At 55.5% G+C, this 21,754-nt stretch overlaps 1 protein-coding gene across 1 annotated transcript in view; it reads right to left on the bottom strand.

Moving 5' to 3' along the window:
• COL27A1 (collagen type XXVII alpha 1 chain) overlaps positions 1–21,754 on the bottom strand; it is a 1,169,012-nt gene that overhangs the window by 425,150 nt on the left and 722,108 nt on the right. Inside the window, exons 27-28 of the mRNA XM_069236924.1 lie at positions 16,995–17,048; positions 13,098–13,151 (exon numbers count right to left, since the gene is read on the bottom strand). Of these exons, the coding sequence (XP_069093025.1) occupies positions 13,098–13,151; positions 16,995–17,048 (108 nt within the window). The remainder of the gene's footprint in view (positions 1–13,097; positions 13,152–16,994; positions 17,049–21,754) is intronic.

Genomic DNA, 21,754 nt, shown 5'->3' with positions numbered 1-21,754 from the left:
GCAGAATTTTTTTACAGAAACCCCCTTAATATTAGCGAGGAACCCAAATAATGTGGGGGTCAGAGAACCTTTATAGAAAGAGCAAGTTACTCAGATAATGGAGGTGTTACAGAAGTAATGTGGCTGTCACAGAATCCCCATTGGCTCCATCGTACAGAATCGCCAACCTGCACCTTGGTGGACACCACAACCATGGTCATATCCACACTGGACCCACTGCCATCAATACACCACAGACTCAGAGCCAAACAACAAAGCAACGAGCCACCACCAGCCGCGGGGACCAGGTAACTGGGAATTTAAGTGCCCACACCCTATCGGACAAGGACGTGGGGGCGCTCAGCAGGGGTGTGGTATCATATCTTGGGTTTTAGGGATTTCTAAAGATCACCTGGGAAGGGAGGCGAGGCCCTGGAAGGCGTGAACTGAGTTTTCTGCCTGGAGTCTCCTAGTTGAACAGCCAGGTTTAAGGTTTCCTTCTGACCTCCAGGAGGGAGCTGGCTGCTCCGATGGGGAGAGGGAGCTGGTTCCAGGTCTGGAGTGTGATGGGAGAGAGGGGGCTGGTTCCAGGTCTGGAGTGTGATGGGAGAGGGGGTCTGGTTCCAGGTCTGGAGTGTGATGGGAGAGGGGGCTGGTTCCAGGTCTGGAGTGTGATGGGAGAGAGGGAGTTGGTTCCAGGTCTGGAGTGTGATGGGAGAGGGGTCTGGTTCCAGGTCTGGAGTGTGATGGGAGAGGGTCTGGTTCCAGGTCTGGAGCGTGATGGGAGAGGGGGCTGGTTCCAGGTCTGGAGTGTGATGGGAGAGAGGGAGTTGGTTCCACGTGTGGAGTGTGATGGGAGAGAGGGGTTGATTCCAGGTGTGGAGTGTGATGGGAGCGAGAGGGCTGGTTCCAGGTGTGGAGTGTGATGGGAGAGGGGGCTAGTTCCAGGTCTGGAGTGTGATGGGGGGGAGGGGGTTGATTCCAGGTCTGGAGTGTGATGGGAGAGAGGGGGCTGGTTCTAGGTCTGGAGTGTGATGGGAGCGAGAGGTCTGGTTCCAGGTCTGGAGTGTGATGGGAGAGGGGGGTGGTTCCAGTTCCAGGTCTGAAGTGTGATGAGAGAGGGGGCTGGTTCGAGGTCTGGAGTGTGATGGTTGAGAGGGGCTGGTTCCAGGTCTGGAGTGTGATGGGAGCGAGAGGGCTGGTTCCAGGTCTGGAATGTGATGGGAGAGAGGGGGCTGGTTCCAGGTCTGGAGTGTGATGGGAGAGGTGGCTGGTTCCAGGTCTGGAGTGTGATGGAAGAGAGGGGGCTGGTTCCAGGTCTGGAGTGTGATGGGATAGGGGGCGGGAGAGGGGGCTGGTTCCAGGTCTGGAGTGTGATGGGAGGGGGCTGGTTCCAGGTCTGGAGTGTGATGGGGGAGAGGGGGCTGGTTCCAGGTCTGAAATGTGATGGGAGAGAGGGGGCTGGTTCCAGGTCTGGAGTGTGATGGGAGAGGGGGCTGGTTCCAGGTCTGGAGTGTGATGGGAGAGAGGGGGCTGGTTCCAGGTCTGGAGTGTGATGGGATAGGGGGCGTGAGAGGGGGCTGGTTCCAGGTCTGGTGTATGATGGGAGAGGGGGCTGGTTCCAGGTCTGGAGTGTGATGGGAGAGGGGGTCTGGTTCCAGGTCTGGAGTGTGATGGGAGAGAGAGGGGGCTGGTTCTAGGTCTGGAGTATGATGGGAGAGAGGGCTGGTTCCAGGTCTGGAGTGTGATGGGAGAGAGGGGGCTGGTTCCAGGTCTGGAGTGTGATGGGTGACAGGGGGCTGGTTCCAGGTCTTGTTCCAGGTCTGGAGTGTGATGTGAGAAGGGGCTGGTTCTAGGTCTGGAGTGTGATGGGAGAGAGGGGGCTGGTTCCAGGTCTGGAGTGTGATGGGTGACAGGGGGCTGGTTCCAGGTCTGGAATGTGATGGGAGAGAGGGGGTATGTTCCAGGTCTGGAGTGTGATGGGAGAGAAGGGGTTGGTTCCAGGTCTGGAGTGTGATTAAAGAGAAGAGGCAGGTTCCAGGTCTGGAGTGTGATGGGAGAGGGGGCTGGTTCCAGGTCTGGAGTGTGAAGGGAGAGAGAGGGCTGGTTCCAGGTCCGGGGCATGATGGAGGAGAGGGGGCTGGTTACAGGTCTGGTTCCAGGTCTGGAGTGTGATGGGAGGGGGCTGGTTCCAGGTCTGGAATGTGATGGGAGAGAGGGGGCTGGTTCCAGGTCTGGAGTGTGATGGGAGAGGGGAGAGGGGGCTGGTTCCAGGTCTGGAGTGTGATGGAAGAGAGGGGGCTGGTTCCAGGTCTGGAGTGAGATGGGATAGGGGGCGTGAGAGGGGGCTGGTTCCAGGTCTGGAGTGTGATGGGAGAGAGGGAGCTGGTTCCAGGTCTGGAATGTGATGGGAGAGAGGGGGTTGGTTCCAGGTCTGGAGTGTGATGGGAGAGAGGGTGTTGGTTCCAGGTCTGGAGTGTGATGGGTGATAGGGGGCTGGTTCCAGGTCTAGAGTGTGATGGGAGAGGGGGCTGGTTCCAGGTCTGGAGTGTGATGGGAGAGAGGGGGCTGGTTCCAGGTCTGGAGTGTGATGGGAGAGAGGGGGCTGGTTCCAGGTCTGGAGTGTGATGGGAGCGAGAGGGCTGGTTCTAGGTCTGGAGTGTGATGGGAGAGAGGGGGCTGGTTCCAGGTCTAGAGTGTGATGGGAGAGGGGGCTGGTTCCAGGTCTGGAGTGTGATGGGAGAGAGGGGGCTGGTTCCAAGTCTGGAGTGTGATGGGCGAGAGGGGGCTGGTTCCAGGTCTGGTTCCAGGTCTGGAATGTGATGGGAGAGAGGGGTTGGTTCCAGGTCTGGAGTGTGATTGAAGAGAGGGGGAAGGTTCCAGGTCTGGAGTGTGATGGGAGAGAGGGGGTTGGTTCCAGGTCTGGAGTGTGATTGAAGAGAAGAGGCAGGTTCCAGGTCTGGAGTGTGATGGGAGAGGGGGCTGGTTCCAGGTCTGGAGTGTGAAGGGAGGGAGAGGGCTGGTTCCAGGTCCGGGCGTGATGGAGGAGAGGGGGCTGGTTACAGGTCTGGTTCCAGGTCTGGAGTGTGATGGGAGAGGGGGCAGGTTCCAGGTCTGGAGTGTGATGGGAGAGAGGGGGCTGGTTCCAGGACTGGAGTGTGATGGGGGAGAGGGGGCTGGTTCCAGGTCTGGAATGTGATGGGAGAGGGGGTGGTTCCAGGTCTGGAATGTGATGGGAGAGGGGGCTGGTTCCAGGTCTGGAGTGTGATGGGATAGGGGGCGTGAGAGGGGGCTGGTTCCAGGTCTGGATGTGTGATGGGAGAGAGGGGGCTGGTTCCAGGTCTGGAGTATGATGGGAGAGAGGGGGCTGGTTCCAGGTCTGGAGTGTGATGGGAGAGGGGGCTGGTTCCAGGTCTGGAGTGTGATGGGAGAGACGGGGGCTGCTTCCAGGTCTGGAATGTGATGGGAGAGGGGGCTGGTTCCAGGTCTGCAGTGTGATGGGATAGGGGGCATAAGAGGGGGCTGGTTCCAGGTCTGGAGTGTGATGGGAGAGAGGGGCGTGAGAGGGGGTTGGTTCCAGGTCTGGAGTATGATGGGAGAGGGGGCTGGTTCCAGGTCTGGAGTGTGATGGGAGAGGGGGTCTGGTTCCAGGTCTGGAGTGGGATGGGAGAGAGAGGGGGCTGGTTCTAGGTCTGGAGTATGATGGGAGAGAGGGCTGGTTCCAGGTCTGGAGTGTGATGGGAGAGAGGGGGCTGGTTCCAGGTCTGGAGTATGATGGGAGAGAGGGGGCTGGTTCCAGGTCTGGAGTGTGATGGGAGAGGGGGCTGGTTCCAGGTCTGGAGTGTGATGGGAGAGATGGAGTTGGTTCCAGGTCTGGAGTGTGATGGGTGACAGGGGGCTGGTTCCAGGTCTTGTTCCAGGTCTGGAGTGTGATGGGAGAGGGGGCTGGTTCTAGGTCTGGAGTGTGATGGGAGAGAGGGGGCTGGTTCCAGGTCTGGAGTGTGATGGGTGACAGGGGGCTGGTTCCAGGTCTGGTTCCAGGTCTGGAATGTGATGGGAGAGAGGGGGCATGTTCCAGGTCTGGAGTGTGATGGGAGAGAGGGGGTTGGTTCCAGGTCTGGAGTGTGATTAAAGAGAAGAGGCAGGTTCCAGGTCTGGAGTGTGATGGGAGAGGGGGCTGGTTCCAGGTCTGGAGTGTGAAGGGAGAGAGAGGGCTGGTTCCAGGTCCGGGGCGTGATGGAGGAGAGGGGGCTGGTTACAGGTCTGGTTCCAAGTCTGGAGTGTGATGGGAAGGGGCTGGTTCCAGGTCTGGAATGTGATGTGAGAGAGGGGGCTGGTTCCAGGTCTGGAGTGTGATGAGAGAGGGGGCTGGTTCCAGGTCTGGAGTGTGATGGAAGAGAGGGGGCTGGTTCCAGGTCTGGAGTGAGATGGGATAGGGGGCGTGAGAGGGGGCTGGTTCCAGGTCTGGAGTGTGATGGGAGAGAGGGGGCTGGTTCCAGGTCTGGAGTATGATGGGAGAGAGGGGGCTGGTTCCAGGTCTGGAGTGTGATGGGAGAGGGGGCTGGTTCCAGGTCTGGAGTGTGATGGGAGAGAGGGGGCTGGTTCCAGGTCTGGAGTGTGATGGAAGAGAGGACGCTGGTTCCAGGTCTGGAGTGTGATGGGAGAGGGGGCTGCTTCCAGGTATGGAGTGTGATTGGAGAAAGGGCGTTGGTTCCAGGTCTGGAGTGTGATGGGAGAGAGGGGGCTGGTTCCAGGTCTGGAGTGTGATTGAAGAGAGGGGGCTGGTTCCAGGTCTGGAGTGTGATGGGAGAGAGGGAGTTGGTTCCAGGTCTGGAGTGTGATGGGTAACAGGGGGCTGGTTCCAGGTCTGGAGTGTGATGGGCGAGAGGGCTGGTTCCAGGTCTGGAGTGTGATGGGAGAGAGGGGGCTGGTTCCAGGTCTGGAGTGTGATGGGTGACAGGGGGCTGGTTCCAGGTCTGGAATGTGATGGGAGAGAGGGGGTTGGTTCCAGGTCTGGAGTGTGATGGGAGAGAGGGAGTTGGTTCCAGGTCTGGAGTGTGATGGGTGATAGGGGGCTGGTTCCAGGTCTTGTTCCAGGTCTAGAGTGTGATAGGAGAGGGGGCTGGTTCTAGGTCTGGATGGTGATGGGAGAGAGGGGGCTGGTTCCAGGTCTGGAGTGTGATGGGAGAGGGGGCTGGTTCCAGGTCTGGAGTGTGATGGGAGAGAGGGGGTTGGTTCCAGGTCTGGAGTGTGATGGGGGAGAGGGGTCTGGTTCCAGGTCTGGAATGTGATGGGAGAGAGAGGGTTGGTTCCAGGTCTGGAGTGTGATTGAAGAGAGAGGGTTGGTTCCAGGTCTGGAGTGTGATTGAAGAGAAGAGGCAGGTTCCAGGTCTGGAGTGTGATGGGAGAGGGGGCTGGTTCCAGGTCTGGAGTGTGAAGGGAGAGAGAGGGCTGGTTCCAGGTCCCGGCGTGATGGAGGAGAGAGGGCTGGTTCCAGGTCCCGGCGTGATGGAGGAGAGGGGGCTGGTTCCAGGTCTGGAGTGTGATGGGAGAGGGGGCTGGTTCCAGGTCTGGAGTGTGATGGGAGTGAGGGGGCTGGTTCCAGGTCTGGAGTGTGATGGGGGAGAGGGGGCTGGTTCCAGGTATGGAATGTGATGGGAGAGGGGGTGGTTCCAGGTCTGGAATGTGATGGGAGAGGGGGCTGGTTCCAGGTCTGGAGTGTGATGGGATAGGGGGCGTGAGAGGGGGCTGGTTCCAGGTCTGGAGTGTGATGGGAGAGAGGGGGCTGATTCCAGGTCTGGAGTATGATGGGAGAGAGGGGGCTGGTTCCAGGTCTGGAGTGTGATGGGAGAGGGGGCTGGTTCCAGGTCTGGAGTGTGATGGGAGATACGGGGGCTGCTTCCAGGTCTGGAATGTGATGGGAGAGGGGGCTGGTTCCAGGTCTGGAGTGTGATGGGATAGGGGGCATGAGAGGGGGCTGGTTCCAGGTCTGGAGTGTGATGGGAGAGAGGGGGCTGGTTCCAGGTCTGGAGTATGATGGGAGAGAGGGGGCTGGTTCCAGATCTGGAGTGTGATGGGAGAGGGGGCTGCTTCCAGGTATGGAGTGTGATGGGAGTAAGGGCGTTGGTTCCAGGTGTGGAGTGTGATGGGAGAGAGGGGTTGATTCCAGGTGTGGAGTGTGATGGGAGCGAGAGGGCTGCTTCCAGGTGTGGAGTGTGATGGGAGAGGGGGCTAGTTCCAGGTCTGGAGTGTGATGGGGGGGAGGGGGTTGATTCCAGGTCTGGAGTGTGATGGGAGTGAGAGGGCTGGTTCCAGGTCTGGAGTGTGATGGGAGAGGGGGTGGTTCCAGTTCCAGGTCTGAAGTGTGATGAGAGAGGGGGCTGATTCCAGGTCTGGAGTGTGATGGGAGAGAGGGGCTGGTTCCAGGTCTGGAGTGTGAGGGGAGCGAGAGGGCTGGTTCCAGGTCTGGAATGTGATGGGAGAGAGGGGGCTGGTTCAGGTCTGGAGTGTGATGGGAGAGGGGGCTGGTTCCAGGTCTGGAGAGTGATGGAAGAGAGGGGGCTGGTTCCAGGTCTGGAGTGTGATGGGATAGGGGGCGGGAGAGGGGGCTGGTTCCAGGTCTGGAGTGTGATGGGAGGGGGCTGGTTCCAGGTCTGGAGTGTGATGGGAGGGGGCTGGTTCCAGGTCTGGAGTGTGATGGGGGAGAGGGGGCTGGTTCCAGGTCTGGAATGTGATGGGAGAGAGGGGGCTGGTTCCAGGTCTGGAGTGTGATGGGAGAGGGGGCTGTTTCCAGGTCTGGAGTGTGATGGGAGAGAGGGGGCTGGTTCCAGGTCTGGAGTGTGATGGGATAGGGGGCGTGAGAGGGGGCTGGTTCCAGGTCTGGAGTATGATGGGAAAGGGGGCTGGTTCCAGGTCTGGAGTGTGATGGGAGAGGGGGTCTGGTTCCAGGTCTGGATTGTGATGGGAGAGAGAGGGGGCTGGTTCTAGGTCTGGAGTATGATGGGAGAGAGGGCTGGTTCCAGGTCTGGAGTGTGATGGGAGAGAGGGGGCTGGTTCCAGGTCTGGAGTATGATGGGAGAGAGGGGGCTGGTTCCAGGTCTGGAGTGTGATGGGAGAGGGGGCTGGTTCCAGGTCTGGAGTGTGATGGGAGAGAGGGAGTTGGTTCCAGGTCTGGAGTGTGATGGGAGAGAGGGAGTTGGTTCCAGGTCTGGAGTGTGATGGGTGACAGGGGGCTGGTTCCAGGTCTTGTTCCAGGTCTGGAGTGTGATGGGAGAGGGGGCTGGTTCTAGGTCTGGAGTGTGATGGGAGAGAGGGGGCTGGTTCCAGGTCTGGAGTGTGATGGGTGACAGGGGGCTAGTTCCAGGTGTGGTTCCAGGTCTGGAGTGTGATGGGAGAGAGGGGGTTGGTTCCAGGTCTGGAGTGTGATTAAAGAGAAGAGGCAGGTTCCAGGTCTGGAGTGTGATGGGAGAGGGGGCTGGTTCAAGGTCTGGAGTGTGAAGGGAGAGAGAGTGCTGGTTCCAGGTCCGGGGCGTGATGGGAGGGGGCTGGTTCCAGGTCTAGAATGTGATGGGAGAGAGGGGGCTGGTTACAGGTCTGGTTCCAGGTCTGGAGTGTGATGGGAGGGGGCTGGTTCCAGGTCTAGAATGTGATGGGAGAGAGGGGGCTGGTTCCAGGTCTGAAGTGTGATGGGAGAGGGGGCTGGTTCCAGGTCTGGAGTGTGATGGAAGAGAGGGGGCTGGTTCCAGGTCTGGAGTGAGATGGGATAGGGGGCGTGAGAGGGGGCTGGTTCCAGGTCTGGAGTGTGATGGGAGAGAGGGGGCAGGTTCCAGGTCTGGAGTATGATGGGAGAGAGGGGGCTGGTTCCAGGTTTGGAGTGTGATGGGAGAAGGGGCTGGTTCCAGGTCTGGAGTGTGATGGGAGAGAGGGGGCTGGTTCCAGGTCTGGAGTGTGATGGAAGAGAGGACGCTGGTTCCAGGTCTGGAGTGTGATGGGAGAGGGGGCTGCTTCCAGGTATGGAGTGTGATTGGAGAAAGGGCGTTGGTTCCAGGTCTGGAGTGTGATGGGAGAGAGGGGGCAGGTTCCAGGTCTGGAGTGTGATGGGAGAGAGGGCGTTGGTCCAGGTCTGGAGTGTGATGGGAGAGAGGGGGCTGGTTCCAGGTCTGGAGTGTGATTGAAGAGAGGGGGCTGGTTCCAGGTCTGGAGTGTGATGGGAGAGAGGGAGTTGGTTCCAGGTCTGGAGTGTGATGGGTGACAGGGGGCTGGTTCCAGGTCTGGTTCCAGGTCTGGAGTGTGATGGGAGAGAGGGCTGGTTCCAGGTCTGGAGTGTGATGGGAGAGAGGGGTCTGGTTCCAGGTCTGGAGTGTGATGGGATAGGGGGCGTGAGAGGGGGCTGGTTCCAGGTCTGGAGTGTGATTGAAGAGAGGGGGCTGGTTCCAGGTCTGGAGTGTGATGGGAGAGAGGGAGTTGGTTCCAGGTCTGGAGTGTGATGGGTGACAGGGGGCTGGTTCCAGGTCTGGTTCCAGGTCTGGAGTGTGATGGGAGAGAGGCCTGGTTCCAGGTCTGGAGTGTGATGAGAGAGAGGGGTCTGGTTCCAGGTCTGGAGTGTGATGGGATAGGGGGCGTGAGAGGGGGCTGGTTCCAGGTCTGGAGTGTGATGGGAGAGAGGGGGCTGGTTCCAGGTCTGGAGTATGATGGGAGAGAGGGGGCTGGTTCCAGGTTTGGAGTGTGATGGGAGAGGGGGCTGGTTCCAGGTCTGGAGTGTGATGGGAGAGACGGGGGCTGCTTCCAGGTCTGGAATGTGATGGGAGAGGGGGCTGGTTCCAGGTCTGGAGTGTGATGGGATAGGGGGCATGAGAGGGGGCTGGTTCCAGGTCTGGAGTGTGATGGGAGAGAGGGGGCTGGTTCCAGGTCTGGAGTATGATGGGAGAGAGGGGGCTGGTTCCAGATCTGGAGTGTGATGGGAGAGGGGGCTGCTTCCAGGTATGGAGTGTGATGGGAGTAAGGGCGTTGGTTCCAGGTGTGGAGTGTGATGGGAGAGAGGGGTTGATTCCAGGTGTGGAGTGTGATGGGAGCGAGAGGGCTGGTTCCAGGTGTGGAGTGTGATGGGAGAGGGGGCTAGTTCCAGGTCTGGAGTGTGATGGGGGGGAGGGGGTTGATTCCAGGTCTGGAGTGTGATGGGAGAGAGGGGGCTGGTTCTAGGTCTGGAGTGTGATGGGAGCGAGAGGGCTGGTTCCAGGTCTGGAGTGTGATGGAAGAGGGGGGTGGTTCCAGTTCCAGTTCTGAAGTGTGATGAGAGAGGGGGCTGGTTCCAGGTCTGGAGTGTGATGGGAGAGAGGGGGCTGGTTCCAGGTCTGGAGTGTGATGGGAGCGAGAGGGCTGGTTCCAGGTCTGGAATGTGATGGGAGAGAGGGGGCTGGTTCCAGGTCTGGAGTGTGATGGGAGAGGGGGCTGGTTCCAGGTCTGGAGTGTGATGGAAGAGAGGGGGCTGGTTCCAGGTCTGGAGTGTGATGGGATAGGGGGTGGGAGAGGGGGCTGGCTCCAGGTCTGAAGTGTGATGGGAGGGGGCTGGTTCCAGGTCTGGAGTGTGATGGGAGGGGGCTGGTTCCAGGTCTGGAGTGTGATGGGGGAAAGGGGGCTGGTTCCAGGTCTGGAATGTGATGGGAGAGAGGGGGCTGGTTCCAGGTCTGGAGTGTGATGGGAGAGGGGGCTGGTTCCAGGTCTGGAGTGTGATGGGAGAGAGGGGGTTGGTTCCAGGTCTGAAGTGTGATGGGAGAGAGGGAGTTGGTTCCAGGTCTGGAGTGTGATGGAAGAGGGGGCTGGTTCCATGTCTGGAGTGGGATGGGAAAGAGGGGGCTGGTTCCAGGTCTGGAGTGTGATTGAAGAGAGGGGGCTGGTTCCAGGTCTGGAGTGTGATGGGAGGGGGGGAGTTGGTTCCAGGTCTGGAGTGTGATGGGAGGGGGCTGGTTCCAGGTCTGGAGTGCGATGGGAGAGGGGGCTGGTTCTAGGTCTGGAGTGTGATGGGAGAGAGGGGGCTGGTTCCAGGTCTGGAGTGTGATGGGAGGGGGGGAGTTGGTTCCAGGTCTGGAGTGTGATGGGAGGGGGCTGGTTCCAGGTCTGGAGTGCGATGGGAGAGGGGGCTGGTTCTAGGTCTGGAGTGCGATGGGAGAGGGGTCTGGTTCCAGGTCTGGAGTGTGATGGGAGAGAGGGGGGCTGGTTCCAGGTCGGGCGTGATGGAGGACAGGGGGCTGGTTCCAGGTCTGGTTCCAGGTCTCGAGTGTGATGGGAGGGGGCTGGTTCCAGGTCTGGTTCCAGGTCTGGAGTATGATGGGAGAGAGGGCTGGTTTCAGGTCTGGAGTGTGATGGGAGAGAGGGAGTTGGTTCCAGGTCTGGAGTGTGATGGGAGAGAGGGAGTTGGTTCCAGGTCTGGAGTGTGATGGAAGAGAGGGGGCTGGTTCCAGGTCTGGAGTGTGATGGGAGAGAGGGGGCTGGTTCCAGGTCTGGTGTGTGATGGGGGACAGGGGGCTGGCTCCAGGTCTGGAGTGTGATGGGAGAGAGGCGGGTTGGTTCCAGGTCTGAAGTGTGATGGGAGAGAGGGAGCTGGTTCCAGGTCAGGAGTGTGATGGGAGAGGGAGCTGGTTCCCGGTCTGGAGTGTGAGGGGGGAGAGAGGACTGGTTCAAGGTTGGAGTGTGATGGGAGAGAGGGGGCTGGTTCCAGGTCTGGAGTGTGATGGGAGAGGGGGAGTTGGTTCCAGGTCTGAAGTGTGATGGGAGGGGGCTGGTTCCAGGTCTGGAGTGCGATGGGAGAGGGGGCTGGTTCCAGGTCTGGAGTGCGATGGGAGAGGGGGCTGGTTCCAGGTCTGGAGTGTGATGGGAGAGAGGGGGGCTGGTTCCAGGTCGGGCGTGATGGAGGACAGGGGGCTGGTTCCAGGTCTGGTTCCAGGTCTGGAGTATGATGGGAGAGAGGGCTGGTTCCAGGTCTGGAGTGTGATGGGAGAGAGGGAGTTGGTTCCAGGTCTGGAGTGTGATGGGAGAGAGGGAGTTGGTTCCAGGTCTGGAGTATGATGGGAGAGGGGGCTGGTTCCAGGTCTGGAGTGTGAGGGGGGAGAGAGAACTGGTTCCAGGTCTGGAGTGTGATGGGAGAGAGGGGGCTGGTTCCAGGTCTGGAGTGTAATGGGAGAGAGGGGGCTGGTTCCAGGTCTGGAGTGTGATGGGAGAGAGGGAGTTGGTTCCAGGTCTGGAGTGTGATGGAAGAGAGGGGGCTGGTTCCAGGTCTGGAGTGTGATGGGAGAGAGGGGGCTGGTTCCAGGTCTGGAGTGTGATGGGGGACAGGGGGCTGGCTCCAGGTCTGGAGTGTGATGGGAGAGAGGGGGTTGGTTCCAGGTCTGAAGTGTGATGGGAGAGAGGGAGTTGGTTCCAGGTCTGGAGTGTGATGGGAGAGGGAGCTGGTTCCAGGTCTGGAGTGTGAGGGGGGAGAGAGGACTGGTTCAAGGTCTGGAGTGTGATGGGAGAGAGGGGGCTGGTTCCAGGTCTGGAGTGTGATGGGAGGGGGCTGGTTCCAGGTCTGGTGTGCGATGGGAGAGGGGGCTGGTTCCAGGTCTGGAGTGCGATGGGAGAGGGGGCTGGTTCCAGGTCTGGAGTGTGATGGGAGAGAGGGGGGCTGGTTCCAGGTCGGACGTGATGGAGGACAGGGGGCTGGTTACAGGTCTGGTTACAGGTCTGGAATGTGATGGGAGGGGGCTGGTTCCAGGTCTGGTTCCAGGTCTGGAGTATGATGGGAGAGAGGGCTGGTTCCAGGTCTGGAGTGTGATGGGAGAGAGGGAGTTGGTTCCTTAGGTCTGGAGTGTGATGGGAGAGAGGGAGTTGGTTCCAGGTCTGGAGTATGATGGGAGAGGGGGCTGGTTCCAGGTCTGGAGTGTGAGGGGGGAGAGAGGACTGGTTCCAGGTCTGGAGTGTGATGGGAGAGAGGGGGCTGGTTCCAGGTCTGGAGTGTGATGGGAGAGAGGGGGCTGGTTCCAGGTCTGGAGTGATGGAGGACAGGGGGCTGGTTACAGGTCTCGTTCCAGGTCTGGAGTGTGATGGGAGGGGGCTGGTTCCAGGTCTGGTTCCAGGTCTGGAGTATGATGGGAGAGAGGGCTGGTTCCAGGTCTGGAGTGTGATGGGAGAGAGGGAGTTGGTTCCAGGTCTGGAGTGTGATGGGAGAGAGGGAGTTGGTTCCAGGTCTGGAGTGTGATGGAGGAGAGGGGGCTGGTTCCAGGTCTGGAGTGTAATGGGAGAGAGGGGGCTGGTTCCAGGTCTGGAGTGTGATGGGAGAGAGGGCTGGTTCCAGGTCTGGAGTGTGATGGGAGAGAGGGAGTTGGTTCCAGGTCTGGAGTGTGATGGGAGGGGGCTGGTTCCAGGTCTGGAGTGTGATGGGAGGGGGCTGGTTCCAGGTCTGGAGTGTGAGGGGGGTGAGAGGACTGCTTCCAGGTCTGGAGTGTGATGGGAGAGAGGGAGTTGGTTCCAGGTCTGGAGTGTGATGGGAGAGAGGGAGCTGGTTCCAGGTCTGGAGTGTGAGGGGGGGGGAGGGGGCTGCTTCCAGGTCTGGAGTGTGATGGGAGAGGGGGCTGGTTCCAGGTCTGGAGTGTGATGGAAGAGAGGGGGCTGGTTCCAGGTCTGGAGTGTGATGGGAGAGAGGGGATGTTCTCCCATTGTAGTGCTTGGATGCCGGGTATGTGGGCGCGAAGTAGGCCAGCTGATCTGGTTAGCCTTTGCAGTTTTACCTCAGGCATGTTTATTTTGATAGTCTATCAGCAACAATGAATGAATTTATTAGTTTGTGTTTTTAGTAGCAGTTACATCGTTTAAAATCCTCCAAACATTTTATTTTTTGATCTGTCTCCTATTTTTGCCGGGCCTTTTGAGGGGAGTGTTGAACCCCAGCTTCAGTGCTGGGTCCTTCGCTCTCCCCTGGGTCTGAGGGACTCAGACAATGTGGGGGTCAAAGGACTTTTATGTACAGCACCCCTTAATATAGCGAGTGGTTAATGTGTGTGACCTGTGCCCCGTGAGACCCCGATTCCAGCCCAAGTGTACACAGTCTGCTATAGGTATGATATTTCGGGGTACACTCGAACACTTACCCGACGCCCTTTCAGCCCTCTTGTTCCAGGGGGGCCGCGTGGTCCCGGGGCACCCTGCAATATTAAACATCACTTTTAAAATCATTGCTGTCAACATATTTTATGGTAAAATGCAAACAATAATGCGCAGAGGCGGCTGTGAGGGGTGGGTCTGGGTCAGTCATAACCAACCATAACCAACCCACGAGTCTGACCGGGGGGTCCGGGTCAGTCATAACCAGCCCATGGGTCTGGCAGGTGGGTCCGGGTCAGTCATAACCAACCCATGGGTGTGACCGGTGGGTCCGGGTCAGTCATAACCAACCCATGGATCTGACAGCTGGGTCCGGGTTAGTCATAACCAACCCAACAACCCATGGATCTGACCGGTGGGTCCGGGTCAGTAATAACCATTCATAACCATACCCAACCCACGGGTCTGACAGGTGGGTCCGGGTCAGTCATAACCAATCCACGGGTCTGACCGGTGGGTCTGGGTCAGTCATAACTGTAGGAGGCTGGCCTGGTTTGTAGTGGGTGCCTTGGGTACTTACACCTTATACCAGGTCCAGTTATCCCTTGTTAGTGAATGTAGTAGTGCTCTAGCACTTTGGCTGAGAGAGGTAGCTATAGCAGAGCAGCCAAGGCTGAACTAGAAGACATGCAAAGCTCATGCAATACCACTTATAGTTACACAGTACTTATACACAAGTAAAGACAATACTCAATGTTACCAAAAATAAAGTTATTTATTTGGGTGACACAGTAGCAAAAATATCTTAGAGACAGTACTCCTTCTGGAGGTAAGTATTATACACAATATATACACTAGACACCAAAATAAGGTAAGTAATTAGACATAGGATAGTGCAAAAAATATGAAATCCTATAGAATGTAATGGAAGAAAATAGGTCAAGGGGCAACACAAACCATATACTAAGAAAGTGGAATGGGAATCACAGACTCACCCCTAGACAAGTGTAGTGTGTGCAGAATCGCTGGGAGAGTAAGAATACAGTAAAGGTAAGTAAATTAGGCCAGAAAAGCAGGAGTAAAGTAGTTCAAGTTTGCTTAGAGTCGCATTGTTATCCTGAGCTGAGGTATTCTAGACTCACACTGTTACCCTGAACTGAGGTGTTCTTGAGTCACACTGTTACCCTGACCTGTGGTAATCATAGACTCACACTGTTACCCTGGGCTGAGGTATTCTAGACTCACACTGTTACCCTAAGCTGAGGTATTCGAGTCACACTGTTACTTTGAGCTGAGGTATTCTAGAGTTGCATTGTTACCCTGATTTGAGGTACTCTAGAGTCACACTGTTACCCTCATTGGTTATCATAGCCTCACACTGGTACGCTGAGATGAGGTATTCTAGAGTTGTATTGTTACCCCGATGTGAGGTATTCTAGAATTGCACTGACACCCTGACCTGTGGTCATCATAGACTCACACTGTTACCCTGGGCTGAGGTATTCTAGACTCACACTGTTACCCTGAGCTGAGGTATTCTAGAGTCACACTGTTACCCTAAGCTGAGGTATTCTAGAGTCACACTGTTACCCTAACCTGAGGTATTTGAGAGTCACACTGATACTCCGAGCAGAGGTATTCTAGAGGTGAATTGTTACCCTGATCCGCGGTATTCTGGAGTCACACTGTTACCCTGAGCTGAGGTATTCTAGAGTTGCATTATTACCCTGATCTGAGGTATTCCTGAGTCACACTGTTACCCTGACCTGTGGTTATCCTAGACTCACACTGTTAGCCTGATCTGAGGTATTCTAGTCACACTGTTACCCTGACCTGACCTGTGGTTATCCTAGACTCACACTGTTACCCTGAGCTGAGGTATTCTAGAGTTGCATTGTTACACTGATTTGAGGTATTCTAGAGTCACACTGTTACCCTGACCCGTGGTTATCCTAGACTCACACTATTACCCTGAGCTGAGGTATTCTAGAATCACACTGTTGCCCTGACCTGTGGTTATCCTAGACTCACACTGTTAGCCTGATCTGAGGTATTCTAGTCAAACTGTTACCCTGACCTGACCTGTGGTTATCCTAGACTCACACTGTTACCCTGAGCTGAGGTATTCTAGAGTCACACTGGTACCCTGACCTGTGGTTATCCTAGACTCACACTGTTACCCTGAGCTGAGGTATTCTAGACTTGCATTGTTACACTGATTTGAGGTATTCTAGAGTCACACTGTTACCCTGACCCGTGGTTATCCTAGACTCACACTATTTCCCTGAGCTGAGGTATTCTAGAGTCACACTGTTACCCTGACCTGTGGTTATCCTAGACTCACACTGTTACCCTGAGCTGAGGTATTCTAGAGTTGCATTGTTACACTGATTTGAGGTATTCTAGAGTCACACTGTTACCCTGGCCCGTGGTTATCCTGGACTCACACTATTACCCTGAGCTGAGGTATTCTAGAGTTGCATTGTTACCCTGATCTGAGGTATTCTTGAGTCACACTGTTACCCTGACCTGTGGTTATCCTAGACTCACACTGTTACCCTGAGCTGAGGTATTCTCGAGTTGCATTGTTACCCTGATCTGAGATATTCTAGTCACACTGTTACCCTGACCTGACCTGTGGTTATCCTAGACTCACACTGTTAACCTGAGCTGAGGTATTCTAGAGTTGCATTGTTACCCTGATCTGAGGTATTCTAGAGTCACACTGTTACCCTGACCCGTGGTTATCATAGACTCACACTGTTACCCTGAGCTGAGGTATTCTAGAGTTGCATTGTTACCCTGATCTGAGGTATTCTAGAGTCACACTGTTACCCTGAGCTGAGGTATTCTAGAGTTGCATTGTTACCCTGCTCTGAGGTATTCTAGAGTCACACTGTTACCCTGATCCGTGGTTATCATAGACTCACACTTTTACCCTGAGCTGAGGTATTCTAGAGTTGCATTGTTACCCTGATCTGAGGTATTCTAGTCACACTGTTACCCTGACCTGACCTCTGGCTATCCTAGACTCACACTGTTACCCTGAGCTGAGGTATTCTAGAGTTGCACTGTTACCCTGATCTGAGGTATTCTAGTCACACTGTTACCCTGACCTGACCTGTGGTTATCCTAGACTCACACTGTTACCCTGAGCTGAGGTATTCTAGAGTTGCATTGTTACCCTGCTCTGAGGTATTCTAGAGTCACACTGTTACCCTGAGCTGAGGTATTCTAGAGTTGCATTGTTACCCTGCTCTGAGGTATTCTAGAGTCCCACTGTTACCCTGATCCGTGGTTATCATAGACTCACACTGTTACCCTGAGCTGAGGTATTCTAAAGTTGCATTGTTACCCTGACCCGTGGTTATCGTAGACTCACACTGTTACCCTGAGCTGAGGTATTCTAGAGTTGCATTGTTACCCTGCTCTGAGGTATTCTAGAGTCACACTGTTACCCTGATCCGTGGTTATCATAGACTCACACTGTTACCCTGAGCTGAGGTATTCTAAAGTTGCATTGTTACCCTGACCTGTGGTTATCATAGACTCACACTGTTACCCTGAGCTGAGGTATTCTAGAGTTACATTGTTACCCTGATCTGAGGTATTCCATAGTCACACTGCTACCCTGACCTGTGGTTATCCTAGACTCACACTATTACCCTGAGCTGAGGTATTCTAGAGTTGCATTGTTACCCTGATCTGAGGTATTCTAGAGTCACACTGTTACCCTGACCCGTGGTTATCATAGACTCACACTGTTACCCTGAGCTGAGGTATTCTAGAGTTGCATTGTTACCCTGATCTGAGGTATTCTAGAGCCACACTGTAGCCTGGTGTGTCCTCATCTCCACCTCCCACTGCTCCAGACCTGCTGGTCAGTTCACTGACGCCTCCTCCTCTCGGGTTTCTAAGCGCGCTCGAGCAGGGTTTGTACTTACTGTGGGTCCTGGTACTCCTGGGGGGCCAAGAGCTCCTGGGCGTCCGGGGTGCCCCTGAGAAAAGAGAAAAGAGAATAGAGTGTAAATAGGTGGGGGCCTTCGGTATCTGTCCCTGCTCTACCTTCCCATCAGCATTGCATGAGCTGTGGAATTCAAACTACCCAACTCTGCCCTACAAACACACTCATTAAAATGTATTGTATCAGGACTGTAGAACCCCCTCCCAACCACAGGGCAGAATCACTGAAAGAAAGAACCACTCCCAACCACAGGGCAGAATGATTTAAGCAGCTCCACCCAGACACAGGGCAGAATGATTCAAGGAGCCACTTCCAACCACAGGGCAGAATGATTCAAGGAGCCACTCCCAACCACAAGGCAGAATGATTCAAGCAGCAGCACCCAGACACAGGGCAAAATGATTCAAAGAGCCACTTCCAACCACAGGGCAGAATGATTCAAGGAGCCACTTCCAACCACAGGGCAGAATGATTCAAGGAGCCACTCCCAACCACAGGGCAGAATGATTCAAGGAGCCACTCCCAACCACAAGGCAGAATGATTCAAGCAGCAGCACCCAGACACAGGGCAGAATGATTCAAAGAGTCACTCACAACCACAGGGCAGAATGATTCAAGGAGCCACTTCCAACCACAGGGCAGAATGATTCAAGGAGCCACTTCCAACCACAGGGCAGAATGATTCAAGGAGCCACTTTCAACCACAGAGCAGAATGATTCAAGGAGCCACTCCCAACCACAGGGCAGAATGATTCAAGGAGCCACTTCCAACCACAGGGCAAAATGATTCAAAGAGCCACTTCGAACTACAGGGCAGAATGATTCAAGGAGCCACTCCCAACCACAAGACAGAATGATTCAAGCAGCAGCACCCAGACACAGGGCAATATGATTCAAAGAGTCACTTCCAACCACAGGGCAGAATGATTCAAGGAGCCACTCCCAACCACAGGGCAAAATGATTCAAGGAGCTACTCCTAACCACAGGGCAGAATGATTCAAGCAGCAGCACCCAGACACAGGGCAGAATGATTCAAAGAGCCACTCCCAACCACAGGGCAGGATGATTCAAGGAGTCACTCCCAACCACAGGGCAGAATGATTCAAGGAGCCACCCCCAACCACAGGGCAGAATGATTCAAGGAACCACCCCCAACCACAGGGCAGAATGATTCAAGGAGCCACTCCCAACCACAGGGCAAAATGATTCAAGGAGCCACTCCCAACCACAGAGCAGAATGATTCAAGGAGCCACTCCCAACCACAGGGCAGGATGACTGGAGGGAGCACCACTCAACCATGGGACAGAAGGATTCAAGGAGCACCACACATAGACAGGGCAGAATGAATCAATGAGCCCAACCGCCCACAGGGCAGAATAATGCCTAGATGTGCACCACCCAAGCCCAGGGCTCCAGAGTGCTTGGAGGTTTACCACCTAACCCTGGTGGTACAGAGCGCCAGAAGGCACACTACCCAACCCCTCGGCGCTAGAGGGTTCAAGGAGGCGCAACACCACCTAACCCAAGTGCTCCAGAGTGCCTGGAGGCACACTACCCAACCCCTCGGCGCTAGAGCATTCAAGGAGGTGTACCACCTAACCTAGAGGCACACTACCCAAAACCACTATTACAGAATGACAGGAGATGCAACTATACGACAATCCCAAGGGCCTGTGCATAGTTGGCATGAGTCCTGCTCATGTGGCTGGGCGTCTTCTGCTGGCATCCTGTCTTGGGAGGGTGGAAGGAGCCATGGTTCCTCAGGTTTGTGTGTTTTGTCTGACTTGGTCTTTGTCCTGCCCACTGACCTCCAATCTGGAGACCAAAGGAGGTGCTCCACACGATGGCTGGGACTGGTTCATCGAGAACAGATCCAGAATCTGGCAGACTGCGGACACCCAAAGTGCCCCCTTAGAGGGTGACTACTCCCCTCCCCCAGCTCTGGAGAGGATGATGGATGGAGGTACCGGTCTCTTCCACAGGCCCCGAGTGAGGACTCTACCAGTAACTGGGGCCCTTGACCCTCCTCTGTGTGTCAGATGGGGGTTGTTTCCTTTACCATGAGGTCACAGGAACACTGGCGGCCTTTCAGAAGGGCACAGTGATGTCACCGAAAAAAGAGGTCCCACTACTACAAGTAAAGATCATTTTAGCTTCTCATAACCTCCCCCCGCACACTCCTGAATGTGCCTCTGAACTGGCGCTGTGCCTCCTTGCACACTAGGGAGAGCCCCACCTGGGCCCAAACCCTGGCCAAGGACACCTGGGACCGGAGCAGGGTTCAGTGGCGTCCATTGGTCTCTGGTTTTCTGCTTCCCTGCTGTCTGATGGAAAACTCCAGGAAGAGGCTTTTTGAAGCGTTTCGACAGAAAAGTGAATTTGAAAGGCCAGAGGCACATTTACAAGGCCCCTTGCGCCGCGGCTGCACAAACCTTGTACCCAGGAGGCCACCTAAGGCCACTTTATGCGGGTTTGCACGGCCTCATAGATATGGAGTGAGGCAAGACAGCGCGAGTCGCTACATTGTCTTACTTTGCTCTCGAGAGGCGTTCCATCCGCGCTGCCTTGTGTGGTCTCACACAACACCCATGCATTTTGACACATCCCAGATTTACAAGAACTTGTAAACCTGGGGATGCACCAAAACCTGATGCCTCCCCAGGGGAGGCGCAATGAGGAAAATATGTTTATTTCTCCTTGTTTTTGTCTTTTTCTACGTGTGCTGCATTCTGCAGAGCATAGAAAGGGGAAAGAGTCTCCCAAGATTGTTTTTGTGCAGGAAGGTGCCCCTTACTGCACAAACACCATCCTGCATGTGATGCAGACACCCTTGCACCATGGCTTTGGCACAGTGGGTAAGGACAGGAGTGCACCATATGCCATAGATGCTGCCCATTCCTGCCCCTTGATGCAGGGCAGGCAGTAAGGTGGCTTGCTTCTCTACCCTGCGCTAAGAGCCCATAGATATGGGCCGCAGTGTCCAGCGTCACAGCTCCTCTGGAACTAACAACTTCCTCCATATACTGACGCCAGTGAGCCGGAGCGCTAGTTCCCCTGTGTCCCTAAGGCCGATCTCCGCACGTGCACGTGCACTGAGGAAGTTACAGGACCCTGACCTGCTGTGACTTCCAGGCCACGACTCGGCTTCAAACTGCAGAGCCCCCCTGACTGCCTTACCCTGCAAGCAACAAGCAAAGCAATGCCAATAGGTCTGGCTTATAAGCGAAAGTGCCTCGTCTGTCACTGATGACTTCGGACAGCAAGTCATCGTATGTCCACTCGGTCTGACATCCGTGCCCTCATACATCACTCTGCCCACCCACGGGCTCATTCTTGCATTCACCCACTTACCCCCCCACAATAAGACACACACATACTGAACAGCAGATGCAAGAAACATACGAAGAATAAAGTAAAGTGGGCATCAGCTAGGAGTGGGGAGCGGCAGCGGCTCGAGAAATAAAAGAAAAAAGGAAATAAATGAAACGGGGATAAAAGGACAAGATAGAGAACCAAAGGGCTGGCGACCAGGACTGACCATGAAACAGACTCATGTTCAGGTGGATGTGCACATGTGATCAGAGCACCATCACTGACTGTACCCGACTACAGCCAACAGCAGACCGGGGCTGGTCACCTGCCCCCGAGGGAGACGCAAGATGTGAGCGACACTCAAACTGAGAGCCGAGGACTGACTCTTCGTGGAATAAAAGGACAAGATAGAGAACTAAAGCGCTGGCGACCAGGACTGACCATGAAACAGACTCTCGTTCAGGTGGATGTGCACTTGTGATCAGAGCACCATCACTGACTGTACCCGACTACAGCAGACATGGGCTGGTCATCTGCCCCCGAGGGGGAGACGGAAAAAATGTGAGCGACACTCAAACTGAGAGCCGAGGACTGACCCTATGTGGAATAAATGGACAAGATAGAGAACCAAAGGGCTGGCGACCAGGACTGACCATGAAACAGACTCTCGTTCAGGTGGATGTGCACATGTGATCAGGAGAAGGACCATCACTGACTGTACCCGACTACAGCAGACATGGGCTGGTCGTCTGCCCCCATGGGGGAGACACAAGAAGTAAGCGACACCCAAACTGAGAGCCGAGGACTGACCCTGCAAGCCTCTATGTTAGTATCGAAAGGTTTGAGGATGTTTTATTACCAGGGCCTGGTTGAAAACAACAGTTGACAGACCCTCAAAAGAAGGTCTAGCAAAGATTATTACTCTAGGAACTCTGACCCCCAGGGTCTGTCAAACTAGCAAATCAACACCAACATCCTTCCTCCAAGGGCAACCTGGGAGACTTCTTGTATGAAATCACCTGTCCTCAGGCTTTCGCACCATATAATACCAACCCGCCTTAAGGGCCTACTGGCTTTACCATAGGGTTCTCACAGTTCTATTACCTTTGTCCTGACTTCTTGTAATCAGCAGGTCAGATGTACGGCGTCTGATGAACCAAGATACTCTACAGCCCTCTTCCCTGGCTGTTCACCAGAGAGAACTGATGCCTCCTGTACTGAGCACTGACTGGCACCCATCATGCATACAGTCATACAGTCACACATGTATACTACAGAGGGAAATACATGATACAACCTCTCTGGAAGGAGCCAAGCAAGCATTATCACACTATAAATCTTCAATCACAAGTGTTTATCAGAGGGGGTACCCTCCACCACAGCCCTTGCTTACCGCGCACATCTGTGAAATTCCATGTAAAAAGTT

This window comes from Pleurodeles waltl, chromosome 6, assembly GCF_031143425.1.
Source record: "Pleurodeles waltl isolate 20211129_DDA chromosome 6, aPleWal1.hap1.20221129, whole genome shotgun sequence".
Classification (NCBI taxonomy): Eukaryota; Metazoa; Chordata; class Amphibia; order Caudata; family Salamandridae; genus Pleurodeles; species Pleurodeles waltl.
Note: the sequence above shows the minus strand (reverse complement) of the source record. Positions and strands in the feature narration are given on the sequence as shown.